General features: G+C 37.1%; 1 protein-coding gene across 13 annotated transcripts in view; it reads left to right on the top strand.

Moving 5' to 3' along the window:
• The first annotated feature begins 2830 nt into the window (after positions 1-2830).
• LOC117408361 (lymphoid enhancer-binding factor 1-like) overlaps positions 2831-20947 on the top strand; it is a 59813-nt gene continuing 41696 nt past the window's right edge. For 6 of the 13 annotated variants that reach the window (XM_059000487.1, XM_034013295.3, XM_059000483.1 and 3 more), the window contains exons 1-3: positions 2832-3960; positions 5355-5415; positions 7997-8127. In XM_059000487.1, the coding sequence (XP_058856470.1) occupies positions 3754-3960; positions 5355-5415; positions 7997-8127 (399 nt within the window). In that variant the 5' untranslated portion in view covers positions 2832-3753. Of the gene's footprint in view, positions 3961-5354; positions 5416-7996; positions 8128-20947 lie in introns of all 13 variants that reach the window. The other 7 variants (XM_059000503.1, XM_034013296.3, XM_059000462.1 and 4 more) reach the window with 4 other exon arrangements.

Raw genomic sequence — 20947 nt, 5'->3', positions numbered from 1 at the left:
AAAGTTTTAAATCACATTATAAGGCTGTATACCTCGCGTCAGACATACACATACGATGTTGTGTTATTTGTTATTTTATTTATCTTCTTCAGACTTCCTTATTTAACGTTATTTGATGTTGTAACACAGTAACTTCTTACTTTTTTTTTTTGGTGTTTGAAGTTTTGGGCAGCGGCAGATTTGTGTAGTCTCCCCTCAATTTTGGCGTTGGAGTTGAGGCTTCCTGAGTGTATCCTCCTCTCATAAATCATTAGCCTCCCACTCACTTTTCTGCCTTTAACGTTTGCCCAAGAAAAAGTTGTGGGGTTGGGGTGTGGTGCGGTGCTGGTCTGGGAAATGATCCAGCCCACATTAAGGGGAAGCGGCAGATGCAGAAATCCTTAAAAGGGACATCTCTCTTTAATTAAACAAACTGTTTCTGGATATTCAAATAATTTGGCATTCAATTTTTTATTTACTGTTTTTATCCTTCAGATACTGCTTGTGTAACAAAAGAGAAAGAGTATACACACGCTTTTTAATTCCTTTAATTCGCTTTTTGTTTATATCCTGAATATACTTTTTATGGCGTAAGGAGAAATTGAGGCAAAAGGCAAAAATGACACCAACACAATTGTTTGAGATTAGCAAACTAGCAAGTAGCCTACATATAATTACAAAATTGAAAAACAAAAACAAAAAAGCGTATTGTTTTTAATTAATTGTAAAAATGATCTCTAAAATAAATACCTATATTACATTGAACATATTCAGGACTATGCTACACCGTTCAACGAAATAGACGCTCTGAATTTCCGTATTCGTTGGTTTACAACATATCTAAATACATTCTACAAATATAAATAATAAATAAATAACAAAAATATCCGATTGACTATTTTAAGTTGTAATTTATAAACTCACAATGAACCGTGCACGACTGGCCTCTCGAGTTAGTGTTGTTACAAAAACAAATTATAACGAGATTTCTAAAAAGATGACCCTTAAAGCAACTGCAATATTGCAATTCCATTCGTTTTAATTACCCCAATTTTCTACCAAAAACGTGACAAACATCTTTCACTGAAAAGCCATTATTAGTCGTTGTGAAAGGATTAGTACAGCCTGGGCCCATGTTTACAAAGTATCGAAACTAATTGATAGGACATGACAAAATAACATCCTATAATTTGCCTAAATTGGGTAATTTTCCACCAATTGTTCCACATAGTGCTCTTTTCCGCGTGCTGAACACACTGAGCTACCCGTACCAAGCAAAGCGGATTTAACAAAATTAACCCGTAGCAGGCAACAGCAGACTCCATGCACTAGAGCAGGCTAAACAAACAGCGGGCTGCATAATACAAGTTGTATAATTATACAAAATAATATCTAATACCAATTAAAAAAAAAAACATAATCATTATTGTTTTTGTTCATAGAATATGTTTTGTTTTAAATAGAATACTCAAATGCAAAAACTGAAGTGCTATCACAAAAAGCATCGTATATTATGATGGTGAATGACTAATACACACTCCTTGGAGTACCCTTGAAGGTTGTAGTTGACATGTATTTGAATTGTACATCCAGTGTCTCACAATACATTTTGCCTCCATAAAGGTGTAACACTGTATAGGTGGCTAACGTATTTGCCTAGCAGAGGGCCAATTTCTACCGAGAAATTAGGGCAACAATACATTTACACAAATGTTACCTGTAGTTCTGTTTCTCGATTTGTCATTAGCTATAGCCTACAAAACGCAATTTAATTAATACGTGACAGTGTTTGATTACAAATTATATATTTAGGAATTTATCCTCCAGTATTTTAGTTATTCTGACGTATTTTTTGCATCCAGTGAAATTATATCATAATGTTTTAAATATTCTAAAATTGTATAAAATTGCATAAAGATTGAGATCCTGTGGTGATGTATATGAATTTTAATTTATTTCGTGGATATTTTCTATTTCTGACTCCAACCTAGGCTTGCTTTAAATTGGGATTTGCAAAACAGTCGCATATTTTAAAAAGAAAAACATGTCCCTAAATATAATACACAACACTTTACCTAGTAAATTGCCAACTCCAGCATTAATGTGTTTCACTTTCGGATATTGTCGTATTAGCTGCCTTGTTGTAGCAGACTATACACCAAAATGATTCAATTATGTTTGACACGAATGTTAATTAGCAGTATTTTGATAACACAAATTGAATTATGCATCCCTTCATTTTGAAATATGAAATGCTAGCGAGCTTGTTCGTGTCAATCAATTAGAAAATACAAAATGAAGATTGCTTATATTAACAAATAATGTTAAACAGGTACATTCAGCCCCACAGGGTGCTGTGCTACCTATCCCAGCCTTATCTTTTCAACTAGCTTTTGGTACATTTTCCATTGGCATCCCTTTAACAGGCTGCATCTGAGTGTCACAGCAGTTTAAATTATATATCCGAAATGTTTAAATGTATTTGGATTGTGGATGTGATAAACGGTTTACATTAAACTCCAAAGTTGGGAACACAAAAACCCCTTACCAGAAAGTACAATAACGCTTGTAACAATTACTTAAAACGTCTATCTTAAACAATAACTTGGCTGCCCCGGAGAGGAAGCTATTAATAGATTTTTCCGCATTTTTTTTTTTTTTTTTTTTTTGGCTCTAGCTAGCACACCTCAGTAGCCTGCGAACTCTGGAAGAAGCACTTTTTTTCTCTTACTGTCTTTTTTCATTACGGTTTTAAGTCTGTCTGCATGGCGTCAACTTCCTTTCCCCTCTCCCCCCCCCCCCCCTTTTTTTTAACCCATTTGCTGTGTGTCTTGTATGAATCTCCCTCTATCCTCTCTCTCAGGACTGTCAATCAGTGCGGTGTCAATCAGAGCGGCGGCTTCCCTTTCATCTTCACCCTCATAGAGAGGGAGGGAGGGAGAGTTGCATTTACAGACGTACAGAGGCACTGCAGTATAACCGGAGCTGAGCTCCAGTTCTGAAGTCAGTCTGCAACGAACACTGATATAGCAAAACGGAAATTACTGTGTTCTTACTTTCTTAATTCGGCATGTAAGCTTTTAGTACAAATAAGGATACATTTTCAAACAATACAAACATACATTAGGACATGCTTTACTCTTTCTAAATACAGAGGGGAAGAAGGAACTCAAGAGTTGTACACACAAATAATACAAATTCAGCAGGTCACAGTTTCTTTCTTTTTTTCACTCGCAGTGATATTAAAAGGAACCCGCTGGATCAGAAAAAAATAAGGTCATTTAATTCTGGAACACCGAAGAGGACATACGTTTTTGATTTGTTTTAAATCATTTAATCACAACTACTGGGAAGTTCGGCGTTCTTTTTTCACAACTACCGATTCATCACTTTTACTCATATGTCACTAACAGGAGTTTTATTAGCATTTTAAAATCCTCATAACTGAAAAGAGGAGTAAAAGCAGCAAAGTGACATACTGTTTAAGACTTTCTAGAAAAAAAGCACATCGCTATACAGCGATTTTATCTACAGCAGTACCGCGGCTTTTATTTCCAGTCATTCAAATAATTCACAGTTCTTGTGCTGTAAATAAAACAGAAGCGTCGTGCTTGTGAGGAATACACGCACATTTCAGGTTGCTGTAATCGATACAAATGACTGTGTGATAAAGTTTTTTTTTTTCACACTCTTGCGGTTTCATTTAGGAATTGAGATACCAATATATATTTATTTTTTCCCAAAAGGGTGGTTAGATTTATTTGAAGTTAGAAAATGCCACAGTTAGCTGGAGGAGGAGGCGGTGGAGGGGACCCGGAACTCTGTGCAAATGATGAAATGATCCCCTTCAAAGACGAGGGGGACCCCCAAAAAGAGAAAATCTTTGCAGAAATCAGTCACTCTGAGGAAGAGGGAGATTTGGCTGATATTAAATCATCTCTGGTAAATGAGTCAGAGATAAACCCAAACAACAACCACGAGGTAAGTAATGTACGCTCTTTTGATACTTAAAAAAAAAAAAAAAGTTTTGTGCATTTATTATTTTATTTATTTATTTATTTTTAAATAACCACACTGGTGTTTGTTATACCGAGAGGGAGGAGGTTGAATAAGGTAGTCAGGTACAACATCAACCAAAAAGCTTTTGAGTACATTAGCAGTTTAAATGTCCTCTTAACAGTATAGTTGTCAGACTCCATACCTGCACAACATTGAAGTAGTTTTGTTTTGAAAATATCGTTTCTAATTTAAAGACTATTTTTTTTTTATTATTATTTAAGTGTCCCACCACCACAGCGCCCCCACTGAATACAAACATTTGTGACGCCTCAAGCAATGTCTGTTTTAATGGCAGGTTTTTGTTTACAGTCTATCAACCTGACTTACACAAACATTAAAGAAAATAGTAGGTGTATGAGTCATCAACATCTCTACAACCCACACGTTATCTTAAATGAAAGGCATTGTACCGTGTTTCATTATACCAGTGTTACGAGTGTACCTAGGCTTTGCGGGCAGCAAACATTAACTGGCATTAGCTACAGCTTAGTAAAGTGTAAAATATACATTGCATTTTGTCAAAATAAGACTTAACAAACCAGGCACCCAAACTGTTTCCTGTACAGGTAAAAAGCCACATATTTTAGCAGCATCACTTGATACAAGGCTTACACAGGAACGTATAGAGAAATTTGAATGTTGTGTTATGCTGTAAAGACTGTCTGAAACAGGTACTGGAGTATACAAGATAGCCCTTGTTCTAAAGTATAATTCTGCATGGGTGTTTACATTTGTAATCCTGACCTGTTAAGGTTTTTATTTAGCAGTTCATAAACAACACACATTAAAACACAAATTAAAGAACCACTGCAGTGCTGTGGTTTGAGGTAAGTAGTGTTTTTTAAGTGGTCTACCCAACAACAATAAAACATTAATGACAAACTGGTGAAGTTCACCTGAACAGGTTATAGAAGCCAGTATCCTTTTCATTTGTTTAATTGTTGTACATTTGTGATCTCTACAACCTTCACATTATCTTTTGTAGCTTAAAGGATACCCAGATCCACAGTGTCAGGCCCTTGTTGCTTTGCTTCATCAATCACAAATGTTGCCTTTTTCCTAGTCAAAGCGGAGAGATACACTTTTAGTTTTCACTCTTACAAGAACCTTATTGAGTTGCAATATTTTTCATTTCATAAGGCTAGTTAGTTAATGATTTTAAACACAGAAGTCACCTCCTCCTTATCCCCACCACCAACAAACACAATTAAACTGCTGTCTATTGCCAGTGAGGCTGCTGATTTGAGTTCTGCACAGTTTGATGAACTCTGTATTCCATAGTTTTAATGACATCCCTTTTCCCTCTGTGCATGCAGGCAGCGAGACGAGTACTGCAGGATTCTTACCATGAAAAACACAGAGAACACTGTGATGATGGTAAGTATATTATTATTATTATTATTATTATTATTATTATTTATTTCTTAGCAGACGCCCTTATCCGGGGTGACTTACAATTGTTACAAGCTATCACATTCTTTTTTACATACAATTACCCATTTATACAGTTGGGTTTTTACTGGAGCAATTTAGGTAAAGTACCTTGCTCAAAGGTACAGCAGCAGTGTCCCCCACCGGGGATTGAACCCACGACCCTCTGGTCAAGAGTCCAGAGCCCTAACCACTACTCCACACTGCTGCCCGAGTGTTTCAAGCGACTGTAGTGGCTGCTATCTTTATCCAGTGGTGTAGGGCAATGGCTGATGTGTACTACATGAATTATTGAAATAAGAACAAGGTATAGGTTTGCTTTTCAGACTGTGCTGTTCCTTACAATAAACATTTTAGGGGAGATAAGACATGAACAATTAACCTTGGCCCCCTATTGTTGACTCATGATGCCAAGTAGCAACTCTGGATGATTTTTTTTTTTTTTTTTTTTACTGTGCCTCAGAGTAAGCCCCATTGGTCCCCACTTTCTTTATTTGATCTTTTAAGCTTGTTTGTATGGTGGAAGATTTGTTTCCACAATTTGAGAGGGCAAAAGTGAACAAGACCTGAAATGTTTTTTGCTATCTTGAATGGACATTGAACAAATGGCAAAGTGGAGTTGTCATTCTTAAAATGTGTTTCTTCAAAGGCCTGTGTTGCAGAGGATTCAGTACAGAATGAAGCAGATCCAAAGTAAAAAGCTATTGCCATCAATAAATCTTTTTGTGCTTCTTCAGAGTAATTTATTTTTCAAAGAAATGTTTGGTCTCCAAAGTTGCCAGTACACGCAGTCCAGATTTAAAAAAAGGGAAAGCTAACCCTGTTCAGTGCAAAAGGTCGTAGCAAGCAGTGGGACATCCTTGTTCAACAGAATAGATGTCTCTTCTTCCTAATTGCTTTTAATTAGTGTGACTGGGCTGAAATTGTTCTGTTGAATATATTTCTTCCTCTTTAAAAGAAAAGGTGGTTGGCAGTGGCTGTTTGCAAACACAGTGTTGAGCAGACATAAGTGAGAGCACACATTAGGAGCAATAAATGCCTTTTTTATTAGAAATAAAATTAATTTAAAAAAGGGGGGCTTTTATTTGTCAACCTTTACCATTCTGAAACTGACACTGCAGTAGAGAATTTTGGATATTCGTTATTTATTTTATTTAACACACTATTCTAGAATTCTTAGTTTCTCGCACTGCAATTCTAAGATTATTTTCTTGAAAAAACTAAATTGACATAACATTTTAGTTCAGGATGCAAAAGGAATAGTGGCACCAAATCATGTATATATTAGTGCTGGGACAAATAAATGAATATTCAAACAAATACTTATTTTTTGACATGTGTTCAGATACAAAAATCAGATGTTTGTATTCACTACAAATGACAAAAATACATTGCACTTATTTACTGCCTCACCAGAGGTTGCGCAACAGTTTAAAAATGAAAAAGAGCTCCATGTGATATTAAAATTATATATATATATTTTTGTTATATATAAACAAAAAACACAGGCGCTCTTGAGCCTCTATTTAAAACACAGGTGCTCTTGAGCCTCTATTTAAAACACAGCAGCTCTTGAGCCTCTATTTAAAACACAGCAGCTCTTGAGCCTCTATTTAAAAGCTTTAAACAGCATAAAGTAAACAAACCAGATAATGAATGCACACGTATAGCGATCTCAATGGAAGGCCATCAGGGCCAAAAACGTGCTGTGCTGCTTTAGAGCGAGTCAGAATCTCATGGGACAGAAAAAAAGGCAAACACGTCATTCTGAAATGCCTCCCTTAAACAGTGACTTTTACGTAGATTTTATATTTTACATATTTTTTGTTCCGACGTTTGTGGAATGTAATAAACCAGAATCAAAACGGTGAGTTTTTCCCCCCTCCCCCCTCCCCCCCCCCCCTTCATTTTACAACGCCATTTCCACGTTTGTTTTATTTGAAGTGTGTAAAGTTAAATTTCAATTTTCGTTTGCTTGTTCAGCTACAAAAGGGTACAAGTAAACATCATGTTATTACTTTATGAAAACATGTATCTGGCCACTGTTTGCTGTGGAGAAACGGCAATGGCAAGGAATAATAAAAGTAAAAAATAAATAGAATGGAGCGTCAACTTTATTTACTAATTATTTTGGCAATAAACAAAACAACATTTAACTTGAACTGCTTTTTGGCATCCTTTTGTTTTGTAGTTAATTCAATGGGGTAAAGTAAGGCCTACACATTCTTTACTCCTGGAATATTTCTCTACTTTAACGTGTTACATATTGTAAAGTCTTGTTGTAAAAGAAAGGCACACACACAGGGACCATGCCCCCTGCCCTTGATTCTATACTGCCTCTGCCTGCGTTCTGAGAAATATAATGGCTTTTATTACTTTTTGAAAACGAACGAATATTAAAATTGAGTTAATATCCAAACATGAATATTCCATGTTCGTCCCAGCACTAATATATGTAAAAAGAGACTAGAATGTCAGTGGTGTAGAGAAATCCAGTTTCTGAAGAAAATCTTATTTGTTTTTGCAGGAAAGCATCATGACAGCTTATACAACAAAGGACATTCTTACCCAGGCTATCCCGGGTACATCATGATGTCAAACATGAACAATGACTCATACATGCCCAATGACTCTCTGTCTCCTCCGATGGCCAGAACGGTAAGTAAAGAATGAGATTTTATTTGTTTCCAGATTCCGCCAGACATGAGTAACTTTGAGTCACTGCAGAATCACCCTGCTGATGGATAGATGGCATGAGGGGGTGTACTATCACCATTATGTTTTGTCTTGGGGAAAACTTCCTGTTATGTATATAAAACAAGGTTTTATTTAGTTTTTTTCTTCACTAAATGCAGGTTGTCTAGTTGTTGCTTCTGTCTCATCACTCCTGAGTTTGGCTCCAGAGAATGTTGTATAATGCAAGTTAGCAATAGTGTTGATTTTTAAAATGAGGATGATGCACAGCTTCATTTGATATTTATTACTTCTAAAAGGCAAAATTAAAGGGAGTAAATATGCTGGATTCTTCAAAGTAAAGTTCAGTACTTGGCTTAAAGAGATTTTTAAAACAGGAGTTGTACCATTTTTTTTCAATGTTTTGTTTGCACATAAAACCACAATCGGATGTTGCGATTGGCTTGGTGTTTAGCTTGGTTTCCCAACGTGATTGCTGTTGCTGTCCAGAGGGAATGTTTAATCAGATCTGTTTCCCTCTCCTGTAATCTTGTGAGCCCACGTACGTATAGGTTTAAAATATTGATATAGTCTCTGATGGCGAAGGGCTTTAACAGCATTTGACTCTAGGTAGCAGAAGCTTGTAATGATTTGTGAATTTGAGGGTTTGTATCTTCTCTCATGGAGCTGTTTAAAATGCCAGGAGGTAAGAGGTAGCACTGCCGACTGACACACATGTTTTTACAGCTAGTAAAACAAAGTGGAAACCAAAGCTGACAGAAATAATGAACACATGTGCTGGATAATTTGGTTGTATGCTTTTTAAGATGACAAGTTTGTAACAACTAGAGCATTTCTTTACAAGTTGTGTATCGCAATTAAAAAGGTTACAAAAAACAGACTGTGCTCACAAAATCTCATTTTTTTAATATCTGTAAATAAAAAAGTGAACCATGTAATGGAAATACTGTTTGTGTGTGATTACTGAAATGAGGGTAGCTCTTATTATACAGAGATATTTTACCTGTGTTCCTCAGAAACGTTAATTAAAATAGGAAATTGTTTCCAAAGTATTGGAAGCTGGATTTGTCAAGCTAATATGAATGTAATAATTTTGTTGGACAAAATGTAATCTGTCTTCTGTTTTGCAGATTAACCTTAATGTCATTTTAGGGTAAAAAAACAAGTAGAAAAACTGAGCCAGTACAGTATTTTAATATGAAAAATATAAAGAGAGTATTTTGTATGCATGATTTCTGATCCTTAATTAAACAAGTTTATTATCAGAGTTGGTTTAATCTGTTAGTCTACAGGTCTTTCTTTTATATATACCTAATTTGGTCACTGTTCCTGACCTGGAAATGAATTAGTAGTATTTGCTATTTTAAACACACCTTTTTGTTGGTTTTGTAGCAAACCAAATCCAAAAGCTGTCTATCTTTCTATTGTATGGTCAGGGTTACTAATAATAAAAAAGCAAATGTGTTTTGAATCAGTATGGAAAGAGAGGACAGAGATCCAGATATCCTTCTGCTTATTTCAGTTTGGGTTCTTCGATGATTAATTTGAATCATTTGAGCAAGCTTTTTTTGGAGGCCACAGTGGGATTTCTTTGAAAAAATTCTGGCTCTTGTTAAAAGAAATTAAGGGGGGAAATAATGATCTTGACAACTCAAATTACACTGCAGGACTTGCTGACAAAAGGGCTGCTGTCTCTTTAAAGTATTTTACTAGTCAACCCTGCGGTCAGTTTTCTGAGTTGAAATCTACATGGTAAAATGTTTAGGCTGAAAGCTATATAAACCTAATATTGCATTAAAACATACTTGAATAGTGGCTTTTTCCTCACTTGTAGACTTTGTTATGTTTGGACAAGCTTTTTTAAAAAGCCCTGCACTATATATGCAGTTAAATCTTCACTCGCCATAGAAGGTAGATTTTTTTTTTTGTCCCTGATCTGTCGATTTGGACATCAGTACTGTCGCCTTTCATGTGGTGCAACATTAAAAATAATAATAATAATAAAAAATACACTGCATCAGTCTAAAAATAATTCTGAAATTCTTGTATAAACTGGAAACTGAATTAATATAGTGCAGAATTTTAGAAAAGACCTGGCTTACTCAGAAACCTTCAATGTCAAACAGGACTCAAATATATTGTTGCCTTAGGATTGGACAAATGGCCACACATGTATTAAAGTATTGCTTTGGTTGTTATTTAATGTTTGAGATTAATTATTCCCTCCGTACCTCCTCGACTACTATCAAGTACAAGGGCATGTGTTTTTTAATATGCAGTGTTATTGCCATTTTGTTTTGCTAGTGAGGTCTATCATTTAATTGCTGACGCTCTAACCTAAAGAGCAATGCACTGAGCCTGGCAGCCAGCCGCTGTGCTGAAATCAGATACTCCAAACGCCCATTCCATCAGCATTTCCATGAAACCTGCTGAATAATGTTACGTTAACACATTGAATATACTCAACGTAAAACAGACCAATTGAAAAATGTGACATTTTGAAATCCAGCATGAAATACTGCACTACTGTTATGGCTAACATGATGTTCAATACAAGATCTAAGTTATGTTCATATAGTGTTTTTTTTTTTTTTTTTTTGTCTCAATCCTAAAATTCTAGGTGATGCAGAACCTTTGGCCATAGCTGTAGATCTTGAATGGAAACATTGAAAGTTATATCGGATGAAGATGTTTTTATTTTACTCTCCTGGGATAAAACATGTTGTGAAATGTTAGTATCATTTTGAATGTAGTCATATGCAACATTTTACAGTAAGAAAAAGCCAAGAACAGGAGAGTAATTTGACAGCTTTAGTTTCCCCTCCTAGTTTCGATCCCAGGGAATATGCCTCACTTTGGGGTAAACAGGACACAACTAGGGGCACATGGCATGGTTTTCTTCACTTTCTTTGAGTGTGATTAGGCATGGTGGCAGATACTGTCTTACCATTTTTATCATTTTTGTTGGTGTTTTACAGAACCCCTGCTGTGTGTACTTGAAACACGTTAATTTGCTTTTGTTGTATTGTATGTTGTCCGTATCGCAAGTATTTTCCAACATAATTCCTGATTTAGTTTTGATATTTTTATTTACACATAATTGGTTATAAATTGGCTCGCGGGACCATGTTTGTCTTTGTGTAAAGTACAGTCTGGTGGGTAAGAAAAGGTGTGCCGATACCTTGAAACTCACAACACAAGGTTGAGGATAAAGCTAAAATAACATGTTTTTTGTAAATTTTACACCGAAAAAGTGAACCATGCAAGGTTTTTGCATGGTTTTCACATGGGTGCATTGAAACAGTAAAGTTTCTTTACAAAGGGGCTTCAATTCTTGTGGCTCTAACTCTCTAACCTCCTATTGGTTGAACCACAAAACTGGGAGCCCCAGTATTTATTAAATTAATCTCTAATCATGCATTGTTTTTTAATGGCGTACAGCTGCTATTCATTTGCGTAAGATCACATGTTCCCTCACCCCCAACCCATCTTGGCAACAGGAAGACAAACTCACTCGCTCGCTTGCTCGCTCGCTCACTTCACCTTACCCACAGCCCCATGTGGTAATCAGTTACGTATTCGCGCCACCTCTTCCTTTTGCTCGCTTACCTGTGTCTTCCAACTGTCAGCCCGCTCAGCCTTTCCTCCCTGCAGCCCACGCTGATCAGATAGCAGGCTGAGGTTGGAAAGAACAGTTGAGATCGGCTGGGAGATGCACAAGCCCCTCTGTGAAAGGTGTGAGGTTGGGCATTTACAAGTCGCTATCCTCTGGCATAATAAAGCAACTGCTGGGCCACATCTGTTTTCTCTGGAGAGAGAGGGCTCAGACCGTGTTACTCAATACTACACTACTTCTGAACCTTGGCGCCCTAGCTCACACAGTGCTATGTGTGTAGTTTGAAATGTGATTCTTGTGCTTAGGATTGGCGTGGTCATAAACTGGCCTTTAGTCACCATACTTGTAATATTCTATCTTATGTCTCATGTTTTAAATACACGTGAAAACTAAATTGCCAAATGTATTTTAAAAGGAATGTTATTGTTAGTGTGCTGCATTGACAGTATAGTGTGGAAATAATAATGTATACAGCTATTTTGGATGCCTAAAAGGTAGCGCATAAGATTTGCAGTGTTTTTATAATGCATATCCGTGTTTTGAGAGAGAACTTTCATAAAATATACTTTCACCAAAACTTCCAAAATAGCATCCTGCTTGAATAATATTCTATTGTTAGGCTAGCCAATTTATAGCAACAATGGCAGTGATGTAAATTAATAGACATCCAAATTATATTATTATTGTTATTATTTATTTCTTAGCCGATGCCCTTATCCAGGACGACTTACAATTGTTACAAGATATCGCATTATTTTTACATACAATTACCCATTTTTGCCTTTGCTGGTAGCACTGCCTGTACAGACACTTACGCTGAGGTACTGTAACAGGGAGATGTTGCATACGTGGGTCGTCGCTCAATAATACTGAATTGGACACAGAGCAGGCCGCACAGGTACACAGATTTAATTAGAACACAGGCCACTACGCTAGTTATCCAATGGTAATCCTAGGGGTGGATTTAATAAAGAAAAGAAAACAAAGCTAAAAATAAGTTTGCCCACAAATTGCAAGCTCTAGTCCCACCAAAAGGAACGTCCCGCTCTAGGAACCTACTACACAACTAACCCTCGCTGTACTTGGTTTGGGAGTAAATCCCCTAAACGGACCTATTTCTGGGCTCCCAGAATCCTGGCATCCTTGCGGCGACTCTGGCCTCTTCAAACGGCTTCGGCAGGGCAACGCCTTCACAAGCACTGTCCTTGAAGTGGAAGAGTTTTGTGTAGTAGTTCTCTCCATGGAGCGGAGGCTCTCCTCCTCGATGTCAACAAGTGCAAGCTTTTGCTCAGCGTCCGCCTGTGTAGCTACGACGTTGCAGTCTCTTCAAACGTTGGCGCTACTGCCTTCTTAAACAGGCGTAAGTTCCCCAGGCACGCCCCCCCCCCCCCCCCAGCCAATCAGTACCTCCCAATCAGCTCATCTCTGGGCAAGCCTTCCTGTTTACCAAAGCAGCAGCGCAGCTTGACCAGTGACAGGTACTTTCTCCTTTGTGGACACTAAATAACGTGCAGGTGTTGGTCCTCTTTTTATTATAAGCAAGTACTGGTGGGTGAAATATCCATCTATACATAGCCATAGTATTGCATTGCAATGCACTGTGCTCTGTTTAGAATAGCTCTGAAGACCTTGCACTGTTGGTTTGTGATGCAACCCTTCGAGCTACAGCAACCATAACTGAGCTCTCGTCTTATCTGAGGTTCTGGAGGTGTATAGAGCATGGAGAGAACACAAGCGTGCAGGTAGCTGAGTGAGCTGTAGAAGTCAAATCAACAGCTAAACCACAACAGCACCTGGTGTGCAGCAGTGCTCCACGCCTGACCTGCTCTTCTGAAGGAGGGAGGGGGGCTTGTTTGTCTTTTGTGTGGATGCGGTCTGGTGGGTTAGGATGGGGCTGGGAGGGGGGCGGGGGGAGAAGGCAGCTGGGCTTCCCCAAACAACCCTCTAGACGAGTTTCAGGTAACATTCTTTTACAGTCTGTTTTCTTGCTACTTTGTTTTGTCTGCTTATGTCCATACCCACCTGTGAACTCTCTGTAGGAGCCTAATAAATAGCTCAGTAATGTGCTTTTCTGTTTACTATCACAACTGGTACTAATCTATGAGGTGCCGTTTCATACAAGTCTGTCAAATACGGCGAAGGATCATAGTTCGGCGCGCAAGGAATCTGGTTATATTATGGGATATATAGAGAGCTCAGGAGAAGTTTCTATTGTCCATGGAACCGTGTCATTTCACTTTTTTTTTTCCGCTATGTTAAACACATCTACCACCGCGTACTTTGAAGTTTAATAGGGCAATATTGAGAGGAGGCTTACTTGATCGTACGTACCACTTTTATTTATTTGTTTGCTTACACAGTGGTGACCACACTTATTGCATCGCCTCATTGTTTACTGCTTTATGACCATATAGTTTGTTTTTCTATAGATTTTTTTTTTTGTTCTTGTAGATTTGCTATTCATGGTTTTATTGAATTCTAACGTTTGTATGGTTTTATCTTCATAATGAAAATTATTGAAAGTCAGGAAATATACAGTATATTGTTTATATGCCAAAAGTGAAATGTATTTATACTGCAAAAATTGTAAAAACCTGTTTGACACATTTAATAAATGAATTGTCAGACGTATTCAAGTTAAAATTAAACAATAGTCACAACAACTGTTTCGCAGAACGAGAGAAGTAATATGTAACGAGTAATATTAATAAGTAAGGACATTATATTCTGAAAAAATGAGTAGCAAGCAACTTTTTTTTTCAGTAACGTGCCCAACTCTGCCAATTCCCACAGTGCATAGAGACTGCTGTTGAGCACTCTTCTAAATCCGTCATTTCTAACAGATAACAATGAGGAAGGGCTCATTCTCAAGTTGAAATGTGTGTTAACTCACTTTGTGATGATGAGGATTATGGCTGTTAGGGTTGCATTGTCTTTTCTCCTTCCCATTTCTTAAAGGCTTTTGAAGCTGCTGATCCAGAGCAGACCCTTTCCTTCCTCATTTACAGTGGGATGACACATGAATATCTGATGTCCTGTTGCATGTTTTCAAAGTAGTACAAGGTGATTAGAAAGTATGTTTACCATGTCAATGATAATGGTGCATTGATGTGGTAAACTTACTTTCTAATCACCGTGTATATCAAGCAGTCTTTATCCTCACTCACTGACTGTATATACCTTCCAAAAAGAATATTTGTCCCCCCTAACTATTTTCTTTTTGCATGTAAGATGCCTCCATGTACTTTAATGGGCACTATGCATCTCTTTGTTGTTTACTAATTGGTTATTTTCATGCTCTTTCTCTTTTTTTAATGCATTTTGTGTTTCTACCAGAGCTTGTGCTAATTGGGCCTGGCCTTAAAAACCTTTACTACTTACACTTTTTTTTTTTTTTTTTTTTTTGTCGTCCCATCAGTAAGGCAAACATTGATTCCATCCCAGAGGAGTAGCTCCACAAAAACAGTTTAACTGCCATAGATCATAAACTCTTTAGGGTCTGTTTGGCTCATAGAGGGATATTAAGAGTGAAATCAAGTACAAGATACAGAAAATAGTTTATAATTAAGAGCAGTAGTAGAATACGGCAAAATATGGACTTGTTTTGTCAACATGGAAATATACTAGGGAACGTCACTTATATTAAATTATTTATTTCTGTTTTAAAATGGAACATTTGCCTGCAAAAATATTTTTTTATATAATATAAAAAAGGTCTAGCATGTGTGGGATTTGAAACTATAACCTTCAGTTTGCAAGTGTTGTGTTACTGTCAGTGTTCCACGATTAGTTGAGAAAACAAGCAGTATTTTGAAAGATGAAGTCAGCCAGCTGAGAATTCTGTGGATTCGTATTTTTTACATTTTTGAGATTTTTTTTCAAGCCCTCATCGTTCTGAGATTCTGATCTCAAACATTTTGGTTTCTTGTCAGTGTAACGCTTATTGTGGTCCCTATTGGTGCAAGGCAGTACGGTTTCCTCTCGATACTGGTTGATGAGAGTAACCCTATTTGTGGTCCCCACTGGACAAAAGATTTTTTTTTTTGTTCTGAGAATTAGCTGTGCTGAAGGATAGCCTATATATTTGCTAAAATTAAAACATAAATACATTAATAAATGAATACATAAATCAATACATAGACATTTATTTTTTTATTTCTATATCTATCTTGATATTTATTTATTTTTCACTATCAGATATAAACACTGCCATTTAATACTGTATGAAACGAAAATGTTCAATTGTATATTAGTCAAAAACACCAGGTAAGTTAGAAGAAACAATTGGGGCAACCTTGGCCAGCACCAAGCAAATAGGCACAACTGTAAAAGCAGTGGGGGTCAATTGTTTTTACTAACTTGGCTTGTGTTTTTGATGCAAGTTCGATCTACTTGGCTTGTGTTTTTCAGGCACAATAAAGTTTTTGTTTCGGATTATACTATAATTCAGTTACAGTATCACTGCTTTTTAGAAATCATTTAGCAAGTTGTCTTTGGTTAGATTTTATTATTTTTATATACTGTACTGCAGTCTCATTTTTATGGAATTAATTTGACAGATTCCCGCAAAGTTTAAATGCCATTTTTAACTTTTTTTTTTTTACATCTGTCAGTTGGATGAAAAACATTTGCTGCTGTGAAACTTTTTCATGAACACATTATGTGCATCCAACTGACCTGTTAAAAGGAAGGAGGCAAATTGTACTGTGTAAAATGAGTAGACTGCAACAGTTGTCTTGCTGCAGTGTCTGGCCTGTCGTTGTGTGTGGTTTGTTTTAAACAGACAGCTGGTGACAGACCCATCATCCCACAACTCTGATCACTGCATTCCAGGAGTTCTAACCCAAAACTGGGGCCCGCTTTATTTTTGCGTTTTAGTTCTCGGCCCGTCTACAGGATTTGTTACAACAGTGTGTTTGTTTACACTTTTTTATTTATTTATTTTTTTTTTTTATCAATGAATTGATTAAATAAATGCAATTGTACTGCAGTATCAAACACTTTAAATTTATATTCTGTACTTGCAATATGAGTGAACATTTCTCTAATAAATTCATGTGTGTAAATGTTCTTAATTAGCAAGTCTCCATTTCCAATTTTTTTATGTATTTTTGTAAATCCAATAAAAAACAGTATATTTATCATGGGTAAAACCAGTTTTCTTTTTAAAGGAATCGGCACTTGGTTTACCATATTTTTACAGCGTCCAGGCTTGCAAAGGGAAGGACGAAAAAGAGGGCCTGCATAACTGTCAGTTCATTTTGTGTGGTCTGGGCTATAAAACAAAACAAAGCTCTCTGTTCTTTTACATGTATGAAAAAAAACATGTTTTGAATTTTGGTTAAACTATGAAAAGTTTGCATTTCCTTTTGTATCGTTTGAATTAAAAGCAAATGCTGCTTTTTGTCTTTGAACTGCCCAATTATGGAGTTGTGAAAATAGAAATCCGCTTGTAGCTTCGTCCCCACCCCCTCTCTTTAGTTCTCTCTCCCTCTCTGTCGTTATTTTGAAAACCCAGGGATCGCTGATGTCAGAGTCAATACCAAAAACATTAAGAATGCCGGCAAAATGCAATGCAGCTGCAATCCAACATGACGCTGGAAATGGGGTTGAAGAGCATAAAGGCTTTCCATATTCCCAGGGCGCACAACTGCTTGCGGCCTTGGCTTTGATCTCTTCAAAGCCTCCTGCCTCCTCCTAGCTGGAGACTTGGCTGGCGCTTGCTAGTGCTAAAAAAAAAATAACAGGGGGGAGGTGAGCTGAGGTCTCTTTTCAGGCAGAAATCAATCACTGCGCAGAAACAATTATGTGTAATTCAACCAGCATGAAAACAGGCCAAGATTATGGGCTTTGTTACCCGAGTGACTGCAGCAGGAGAGAGAGAGAGATAAGGGGGGGGGGGGGGGGAGCAGCACCACGTCTCAATGAGGATAATAGACACAGGAATGGTCCGACTTGGGCATTCGGGTCTAGGTTTGATGACAAACGCCAGTCATGCGGTCCAGCAGAGCAGATAATGAGGTTACAATTGAGTGATTATGCTTGGATATGTAACCATATTTAACAAGCCAGAGAACCCCAGCAAGCTGATGGGACTGTCTTTGTTGAAAAGTTTCTAGTGCTGTGTTACACCCATTGCCATATTCCACTGTCCTGTCCTCATTCATGTATATGCATGCCACACATACTTGAATATCATATGATTTATGTACAATATTTTTTGCTTTTAGACATAAAACACTTTCATGTTAACTGATGTTAAGCCAGATTGATTGAGCCTAGTCAGGACTTGTGGCCCTAGTAGCATAGGCGGACGTAGCGGTAGGCATTGGCTACCAAATTTGTCGGGTGTTCGCCTAAATGTTATTTTTTTTTTTAAATGGAGCACACGCATTTAAATACATTGGAAGTGCAGCTGTGCTCGTGTTCGTGAAGCTAAAATGCATTTCACCACAATCCTAGTCCCAGGCAGTAATTTGTATAATTGTGTTAGCCTGCTGCATTACTTGGGAGAAGCCACAGCCTGCAATTTTAAAAAATATATATCTATATATTCTCAGCTCTTGATCTCATGATAGTTTGCTTTGTTTTTAGTCAGTGTATTCTAATAGGTAAGAAGCATATTTTTGGCACTTGTATTAAAAAAAAAAAAAAAAAAAAAAAAAAAAATATTCATGCATAAAAAATGTTAAAATATGACATTTTTAAAATATTTTAGGAATGCTTGTAAACTCATTTACCCCATAGTTAAGTGTGTAAAAATAAACTTTTACAAAGTGTTGTGCAGTTGCTATGATTTATTTCTGTAGTATTGTTTTTTAATGCACTATTTCAGTAACTTTAAATATCAATCTTACGTAATAATATGAAGCTGCCTTGCAAATAGCATAATGTACATTTGAATCAAGTGGTCCATGGTGTGTGTGTGTGTGTTTTATTAACACAGGTTGACAAATTAATTCATTTGAAGTGAGTCGAGTTTTTCTCGACAGCACTGTGCATTCTGAAAACGTGGTATGCTAGATTTCACTGTTTTATTCTCAGACTGAAAATATGAATAAAGGAACACAATTTGGAAGCTAACCTTTTTTATGAATTACTAGCTGAAGTACCCGGCATTGCCTGGGGAAATTCAATATTTGATGCATGACAAATTGGGGAACGGTAGCCTTATGGTTTCCTACAAGTTACCGATCTTGGGTGTCGCACAATGCGCTGTGACCCCATTCCCCCCCTTTTTTTTTAATTTAGTAATTGCCAATTATTTTATTATTTTCTTCCAATTTGGCATATCCAATTATTTTTAGGCTCAGCTCACCGCTACCAGCCCTGACTTGGGAGCGGCGAAGACGAACACACGCTGTCCTCCTTTTTATTTGTTTTTTGTTTTGTGGGTTTCTTTAATTTTGAGATACATGGCTACTGTAGTTATCGAGCAATGGGGTTACTAAATAAAGAACCCTGGGGGTCAAAATTTTGGATCCAGACATAGCCCTCGATCTTCCCCTGGATTATTATTATTATTATTATTATTATTATTATTATTATTTATTTGTTTATTTAGCAGACGCCTTTATCCAAGGCGACTTACAGAGTCTAGGGTGTGTGAACTATGCATCAGCTGCAGAGTCACTTACAACTACGTCTCACCCGAAAGACAGAGCACAAGGAGGTTAAGTGACTTGTTCAGGGTCACACAATGAGTCATTGGCTGAGGTGGGATTTGAACTGGGGACCTCCTGGTTACAAGCCCTTTTCTTTAACCACTGGACCACTGGATGACAGAGGAGGCCATGCAAAGTTTGGTTGCAATGGCTCCTGCGGGGTCCGAATGCATAAAGGAATGGACAGACAGACAATCATTCTTCTTTATATATTCTTTTTGCATCTGGTGAGCTGTGGTCGAGTGCCCTTTTATTGAGGGAGTGCATTTCAGTGCATAAAGTAATAAATAATGCCAAAATAAACTAGGTTTTAACTGTATCCTTAACATCTCTCTCTCACTTAGTTAATTATCTTTATACAATGATTGTAGCACTGCAACATAATGCTGCCTTATTTGTGTGATAAAATACTTAAGATTACACCATTTTGTTTTCCTAAAACCCTTCAGCTTCCTGGTAGCCTGCTTCATTAATTCAGTTGCCTACCATTTCTGTCAACCCTATGTCCGCCACTGTCTAGTCACAGGTAATAATGTCTGCAACAGGTGCGTTTCAGAAATCTGCTCAAAACTTAAGAGCCTGCAGAAATAATTGACTGACACAATTTTGCTCAGTGTAGGTGCCACAGACAAAAGTGTCTTTTGATAATGTACAGAACCAAAATCATTACATCTGTGGACCAAAGAGAGTGTGTACTGTGATCTATTCTTTTTAGACTTGGATTTTGAAACACAGATGTTTTGAGAATTATACCCAAAACATGAGGTCATTCCTTCTTTAGATTATACAGTGTTCCAGCAATAACTACTGGATTCAACCCGTCTCCCCCAAAGAGGACTCTTGCATCACAAACTAGTTTAATGATATATTAAAAAATGACAAATATAATCATATATTGACAAATTATTACCTTGAGCCCAGGTGAGCCTTTTATGCTGCCTAAGCTTAGATATCAGAGGACCGTGCGCTGCTTTGATTTACCGATCTTCAAACAATAAGTCAAAACTAAAAATCAATATGTCCTGTCCCTGTGTGCAGTTTTCTCTGAGATTAAAAGGAAGAAATAAAGGCACACTGAAACTGATGGAAGAGGAACCAAGCAAATAAGCTGGACATACATGTTTGTATGCGTATCTGAAAGTACAGTATACAGCCAATCTTCTCCAACTGTGAGCCAACATCAAGGAGTTGCCTCCAATATGAAAGTTTCCAGGATTTCCAGCTCATTTCAACCTTGCATTGGACTCCTCCAGGCTAGCCTGCAGCCTTTTTATTCTTTAAACCTTTTGGTGTTTTTCTGTTTTCTTCTACCTTTTGAATTCAAAGCATGTAGGACTCATTTTGATAATTCTGCTTGAAAAAAAGCAGTGGAAGAACTTGGCATCTAACAGCTCCAAATATATCCCTTGTTGTAAAACTAGATGTATAATCCATTTATTTATTGTTCAGACAGGACAATTCCTTTTTTCATATATATTTATTTGTGGTGGATGGGCTGAGAGGT

Source organism: Acipenser ruthenus, chromosome 2 (assembly GCF_902713425.1).
Source record: "Acipenser ruthenus chromosome 2, fAciRut3.2 maternal haplotype, whole genome shotgun sequence".
NCBI lineage: Eukaryota > Metazoa > Chordata > Actinopteri > Acipenseriformes > Acipenseridae > Acipenser > Acipenser ruthenus.
Note: the sequence above shows the minus strand (reverse complement) of the source record. Positions and strands in the feature narration are given on the sequence as shown.